We start from the raw sequence: 7,451 nt of genomic DNA on the forward strand, positions 1-7,451 counted from the left end.
TAACGTTTATGTATTATTGTATTATAACGTACGTTATTGTTATTATAATATACGCGAGGTTATCGCATCAGTATAAAAATTCAAGATCAGGGGGTCGATTCTGTATCTTCAATCAAGGTGAAAATTACAAAAGTGAGCAAATTTACTAGGTATTGACCAATGAAATTATCAGTATTCTAGTAAATTCACTCACTTTTGTAATTTTCACCTCGTTTCGAGATACAGAATCGATCCCCAGATTCATTAATTTTTACATTACAGCAGCGAGAAAATGATGCTTTGAGTACAAGAAATGTATGTACGTACTTTTCCCCAAGGAGGCAATTTAATTCACTGGGTCTTTTGACTTAAAGATAACTTTGGTACTGTGACCTACATTTGTGGATCGGAAAACCATATAATAGGGAGCAAAAAAGAAGATAAAATTGATAGTTTTTACTTTAATCGAGAAAAATCTAATAATATATTATATTTTATCTCTCCTTATTTATTTAAAAATATTGAGTAAATCTATGCATAACGATCATAAATATTAACGTAACGTATATTTGGGTGATATTGGGTGCTTTCCAATTGCTTAACACATCATAACCAAATGTACACAGGAATGCACAAAGTGTAACGTTGTGCACGATTCAATTGGAACAGAATGTGTACGCTGTGCACGGTTGAGATCCGTTTCGGTTGGAGTTAGATTAAATGTAGCTTTTTCCGCCTGTATTAAACAAAAAAAAGTAAAAGTGCCGGCCACTCAACATCTTCCAACCTCATTTATAGCCGCTGCAGTTAATAACAGAGACCTATAACGATAACGAAGTACCGAAATAATATTGATAGTTTTCGGTTTTTTTTTCATACCGGTATGGCAAACCGAAATGATAAAATACCGGTAAAACATGATACCGATATGGATATATATCGGTTCGAATACCGGTATAATATCGGTTTTATATTGATATCAATGTTATTAAATAATAATATTATTTATTTATTGTCTCGGAATAATTCAAGTAAGGATCAAATTCATATCAAATTATGTTTTTTTTTTTAAATTTTCACGAGCTGCTCTAACCGGCTATTTTAGCGACAAAAAGGATCACGTGATCAAAATGGACATTTGATATTCGTCAATTTTGACCACGTGATTCTTTTTGTCGCTGAAACAGCCGGTTTGAGCAGCCCGTGAAAATTTATCTGCATGCGAGAAACGGAACGCACCCTAGGACTCTACGTGTAATCAGCTGCTGTCACAATATGGCCGCTTCTTAGGAAGGGATACCCAATCAGAATACATATCAGACTAACAATCAGAACTCTCAACTCGGACATCAATGTCACTTCTCTCTCTCTATATATAGGACTCTAGAGCTTGCTAACCACATGGACCATATGGACGACTTTTTTTTAGTACAGGTGAAAAGTATCAATTTTATGTAATATAATTTTTATATTCGTGAAGAACAAGACGAACGATAAAAATGGAGGTATGTGAATGTGTGGCGCTTTTTTTTTCAACTCGTGTGTGCGTGTATATATATATATATATAAATATTACACACTCTGAAAAATAAATTTGAATCCATTTAAATGGAAATGGCGTTCTTATTTTTTTATCTCTTTCCTTTTTCAAATAATTGTTGAATGAATTTTAAAAAGATCATTGATAGTACGAATATATGTACTGTGTATATACAGTTACTTAAAATTATAATTTTTAATTTTGTCCTCATGTGTTAGATATATTTGCAAATAACTATTACTAATTATTAAATTATTATTAATCTTACATATTATCAGGATAAATGGAAATTAGTAGCTGCATTTCTTCGGAACAAAGGTTTAGTAAATCAACATATAGATTCTTACAACTATTTCATTAATGAAGAGATCAAAAAGATTGTTAAAGCAAATGAAAAGATTCAAAGCGACGAAGATCCACATTTTTATTTAAAGTAAGAGCAGTATCATATACTTTCGAAAGATGCAATTGTAGAAACATCACAGACACTTAACAGATTTTTTTCTCATATTCCAGATACTTAAATATAAAAATAGGCTTGCCTGAAGTTCAGGATTTAGCCAACTCTATTAGGACTATACCAACCACACCACACGAGTGCCGCTTAAGAGATTTAAATTATTCTGCCTCAATTATAGTAGATATTGAATATATAAGAAATAATCAGCGGATAATAAGGCAGAATATGGTTATTGGAAAGTAAGAAGAATAAGTATAAAATATACAGTAATAGATGTGTAAAGTAAATAAATTAAGATATAATAATATTATATAATTGTAAATGTTTACAGGATGCCAATAATGTTGCGCAGTTCTAACTGTGTGTTAACTAAAAAGTCTGAATCTGAGTTAGCAAAAATGAATGAATGTCCACATGATCCTGGTGGTTATTTCATCATAAATGGCCAAGAAAAAGTTATATTAATACAAGAACAAATGGTTAGGAATAGAATTATTTTAGAAAAAGATAGTAAGAGCTGTATTGTTGCGGCGTGTAACAGTTTTACCCACGACAGAAAGACTAAAACTAATGTTGTGGGGAAAGCCGGAAAATATTTCATAAGGCACAACATATTCCAAGACGACATACCGATTGCTATCATTTTTAAAGCTATGGGTATCGTAAGCGACTTAGAGATCATGCAAATGGTTGGAACACAAGAAACGTATTTGAACAAATTTGCAGCTAGTCTAGAAGATTGTCAAGAACTGGGTATCTTTTCACAAAATCAAGCATTAAAATACCTCAATAACAAACGGAAACAGATAAGACCCTATATACCAAAATTGCATTTTACTGATGAGATAAAAGATTTATTAGCAACGAATATATTGTCTCATGTACCTGTTGTCGACTTCAATTTCAGACCGAAGGCGCTGTACCTTGCCTTGATGATCAGAAGAGTTATAAATGCTCAATCTGATCATAGTCTGATTGATGACAAGGATTATTATGGTAATAAACGTCTAGAACTGGCTGGCTCCCTTCTCGCTTTAATGTTCGAAGATTTGTTTAAAAAATTTAATCGGGAACTCAAGCAGATTGCCAATAAAAATATTCCTAAAGTTAAAGCAGCAGCATTTGACATTGTTAATCACATGAGACGCGATACCATTACCTCTGGGCTGACTGCTGCTATATCAACGGGTAATTGGACAATCAAGAGATTTAAAATGGAGAGGCATGGTGTGACACAAGTGCTATCACGATTGTCCTACATTTCGGCACTTGGCATGATGACGCGAGTCCAGTCTCAGTTCGAGAAGACCAGGAAAGTTTCTGGTCCACGGTCATTACAGGGCTCGCAATGGGGCATGTTATGCCCGAACGATACACCCGAAGGAGAAGCTTGTGGTTTAGCGAAGAATCTGGCTTTGATGGCTCATATAACTACGGAAGTACCAGAAGAATCAATAATAAAACTGGTGCTTAATCTTGGTGTGGAGAATATTTATACTCTTGCTGGAGAAGAACTAACTACCGAAGATATATATACCGTTTTTGTGAACGGTATCATGGTGGGCATCGTGCAAAATCATAAGAGACTGGTACGTCAGTTCAGATTGTTGCGCAGGAAGGGATATATTAACAGTTTTGTATCAATATATACGCAACATCGGCATAAATGCATTCAAATCAGTTCTGACGGCGGACGATTGTGCAGACCATTAATCATCGTTAAGAATGAAAAATCTCTTGTTAATCCACAGCACATAGAGAATCTTGAACGAAATATCACATCATTTGAAGACTTCCTTTATGATGGTAAATAATTTAAATTAATTTTGTTGCATTTACATAGATATATTCTTTTCCAAATACGTAATTATTCTGTTATTCATTGCGCTTAGGATCGATAGAATATTTAGATGTGAATGAAGAGAATGATAGTTTAATCGCATGTACGGAATCGGAAATCAATGAGAATACAACGCATCTGGAAATTGCGGAATTCACTATACTGGGAGTGTGCGCAGGATTGATACCATACCCGCATCACAATCAGAGCCCGAGGAACACTTATCAATGCGCTATGGGTAAACAGGCCATGGGAATCATAGGATACAATCAACGTAACCGCATCGATACAATAATGTACAATCTGGTATATCCGCAAACGCCTATAGTGAAAACTCGAGCAATCGAGTTAATTAATTACGACAAATTGCCAGCCGGTGAAAATGCGATTGTCGCTGTAATGTCGTACAGTGGATATGATATCGAGGACGCATTGATCTTCAATAAAGCTTCCATTGATAGAGGATACGGAAGATGCCTAGTGTATCGAAATGCAAAATGTGTACTGAAAAAATATGCCAATCGGACGCAAGACACAATCATGGGACCAATGCTAGATGCTAATACTAAGAAACCTATAACGAAGCATGAAGTTCTTGATGTTGACGGAATTGTTTCACCCGGTGAGATGGTAGAAAACAAAACTGTAAGTATTACCTGTTTGAACGATATTAGATATTCCATTACATTGTACTTAATATTATGCTATACATGTAGATAATGATAAACAAATCGGTTCCAACACCGAGTGAGAACATCGGTTCAGTGAGTTCTGGCACTGTACAAACACAAGCAGTGGAATATCGGAGCGCGGAAATCCCGTTCAAAGGCATGGTTCCAGCATATGTGGAAAAAGTTATAGTAACTAGTAATGCAGACGATTGCTTTTTAACAAAACTGTTACTAAGGCAAACTCGAAGACCAGAGATTGGCGATAAGTTCAGTAGTCGCCATGGACAGAAGGGAGTTATAGGTATAATTATTTTGAGCGCGTGACATTTCGTATTATATAAATGCAAGAGAAATGTACTAATCCCCGATAATGTCCATTTAGGTTTAATTGTAGATCAAGAAGACATGCCATTCAATGATCAAGGAATATGTCCCGACATAATTATGAACCCGCATGGCTTTCCTTCTAGAATGACTGTTGGTAAACTAATAGAGGTACTTGCAGGCAAAGCTGGTGTTGTGAATGGAAAATTTGCTGATGCAACAGGTATATCTTAAAAGAAAATTACTTAATGTATTTAATGTTTAATGCTATTAATAAATAATAAACCGTGGATCGATTTAAAAGATAACTTTCGGTTTTAGATGGCTTTTTCCACGTGCGCAGGATTGAAATAGCGAATTCTTATTAAAAAATTATTTATATTTTACTCATCTTAATGATACATAATTACTGATAAATAAACGTTTCGGTCTGTCATAAATGTTCAAATTGCGATGCATCATACGTGGGTCAGACAAAAAAGAAAATGGGTACTCGAATTAATGAACATAAATCGGATGTAAAAAACCAAAAAAGATCTTCGTCAGTATTAGCAGAACACCAGATGAATAGTGAACATGATATTGATTGGGAAAATGTTCAAATCTTAGACAAAGAACCTTATATGTACAAACGACTCACATCAGAAATGATTCATATAAAAAAACAAAAAAATGGTGTAAATAAGCAAACAGACACTGAAAGGTTACCAGAATCATACTTTCCACTTCTATAAGTCTTCTTTCCATAGAAGCGGAATTTAACGCAATATGTGAGGATCATATCATCTCGTATTTCAGTATTGTCTGTGTCGTCGAGTGTTGATCATGTGTGTTTTGCTTTCTCGACTGTTGTAATATTATTATTAGGACGTGATTCCTTGCTGTGCTGCTAATGTCTTGATTAAATAATTTAACGGAGAATCAGAAAGTTCTTTGGTTCAATTATTGACATCTGAGATTGGTGGTTCAGCGATGCACGTACGGATGATATTAAAGTTGTTTAAAGAGAGGAAGCTGTCATCTCAGTCACGAGAAAATTTCCAACGTAGATCAAAACATAGCACATGTAGCACGGACATTATAATAATGACAGAATTTGACGATCGAACCTGTTATATAGGATTAATTGTTAGATTGTAAAATCTTGCGTGAGGAAATGTATATAATTGTAATACCGAAAAAAGCGAATATATGTTGTGAGATAAGTTAGATTATGTATAGAAGTATTGCTGTAGGTTTGGTTTATGCATTTAATGCTATGTTTGATATTATTATTTTTATTTGATAGCGTTCGGTGGTGCCAAAGTGGAAGATATCCGCGAAGAATTAGCAAAGAATGGTTATAATTATTTAGGTAAAGATTTCTTCTATAATGGTATGACTGGGAAACCACTGATAGGATACATCTACTCTGGACCAGTAAGTTTTTTCTCGTGGATAAATAGATTGTCATTTAAATTGATTTTAGATAAGAAATTTATTTTTAAAAAGTAGGAAATAAATACATATATAATTTAATTTTTTTACACGAATAGTAAATACATTGTTAGAAAGCATATATTTTTGTAAGAATTCTATCCATCTTAATTAAAATAGTGATAGAATAGATATATATATGTATTTCAAATGTTCTTTATCTCTAATGCAGATAAATGGATAAACATATTTGATATTTCTCGTGTAACGTTAAAAATGTGGTTTATAGGTTTATTACCAAAAATTGAAACATATGGTGCAAGACAAGATGCACGCTCGAGCTAGAGGTCCAAGGGTAGTCCTCACACGTCAACCGACAGAAGGACGTTCTAGGGAAGGTGGTTTACGATTAGGTGAAATGGAGCGAGACTGTCTGATCGGTTACGGAGCTAGCATGTTATTAGTAGAGAGGCTCATGATATCGAGTGATGCTTTTAAAGTTGATGTTTGTAATAAATGTGGTCTGATAGGATACAACGGTTGGTGCCAGAGGTGTAAATCCAGCTCTTCCGTTTCTACGATAACGATGCCTTATGCTTGTAAATTATTGTTTCAAGAACTGCAGTCCATGAACGTAGTACCTCGTTTATCTTTAAGGGATTATTGTGATTGATTGTATCTTATAAAGAAGTATAAATGTAATAAGAATTTAAATAAAGAACACGTTTCAGCAGTTTTAAAAGGATTTCAATAAAATACAAGAACAGTTTAGATTTGGTTCAATACACATATGGACGCAAAGTTTTCACAATTTTAGATTTATTTAAATCTTTCTAAAGTAAAAATTGTACTCGTTATCTGTCATATAAGAACCTATTGCGGATTATATACATAAATAAGTTGTATATATCTTGGAAGACATACATTATTGGTCTTTGGGGTTTGATTATTGAGGAGAATATATCTCTGCGCGTTATTGTAAATGCTCAACAAATGTTTTGTTACATTATAGATAATTGATAAATGGATTCCCAACACGGATTACGTTCACATAAAATCATTCATTACCTTCAACTTTTCAATTAACTTTTTACAAATCGAAGCATACATAGATTGAGAAATCATTCCATCAACTATGAATCGGCCACTCTTTTACTCTATACATATATCTATAATCCATATAGATATATATAATATATATATATATATATATGTGTGTAT

General features: G+C 33.6%; 1 protein-coding gene across 1 annotated transcript; it reads left to right on the forward strand.

Moving 5' to 3' along the window:
* Positions 1-1,426: 1,426 nt before the first annotated feature.
* RpIII128 (RNA polymerase III subunit RpIII128) lies at positions 1,427-6,957 on the forward strand. The gene is made up of 9 exons (XM_018506000.1): positions 1,427-1,484; positions 1,798-1,952; positions 2,036-2,218; positions 2,311-3,785; positions 3,872-4,464; positions 4,536-4,791; positions 4,873-5,037; positions 6,103-6,233; positions 6,520-6,957. The coding sequence occupies exons 1-9, from the start codon at positions 1,479-1,481 to the stop codon at positions 6,901-6,903; spliced, it is 3,348 nt and encodes a 1,115-aa protein (XP_018361502.1). The 5' UTR covers positions 1,427-1,478; the 3' UTR covers positions 6,904-6,957.
* The last annotated feature ends 494 nt before the right edge of the window (positions 6,958-7,451 follow it).

This window comes from Trachymyrmex cornetzi, unplaced genomic scaffold, assembly GCF_001594075.2.
Source record: "Trachymyrmex cornetzi isolate Tcor2-1 unplaced genomic scaffold, Tcor1.1 scaffold223, whole genome shotgun sequence".
In the NCBI taxonomy this organism is placed as follows: Eukaryota; Metazoa; Arthropoda; class Insecta; order Hymenoptera; family Formicidae; genus Trachymyrmex; species Trachymyrmex cornetzi.

Coding starts and splice junctions, on each gene's coding strand:
- RpIII128 (XM_018506000.1), top strand. Junction 2,219..2,310: donor CAGAATATGGTTATTGGAAA/GTAAGAAGAATA, acceptor AAATGTTTACAG/GATGCCAATAATGTTGCGCA. Junction 4,465..4,535: donor AGATGGTAGAAAACAAAACT/GTAAGTATTACC, acceptor CTATACATGTAG/ATAATGATAAACAAATCGGT.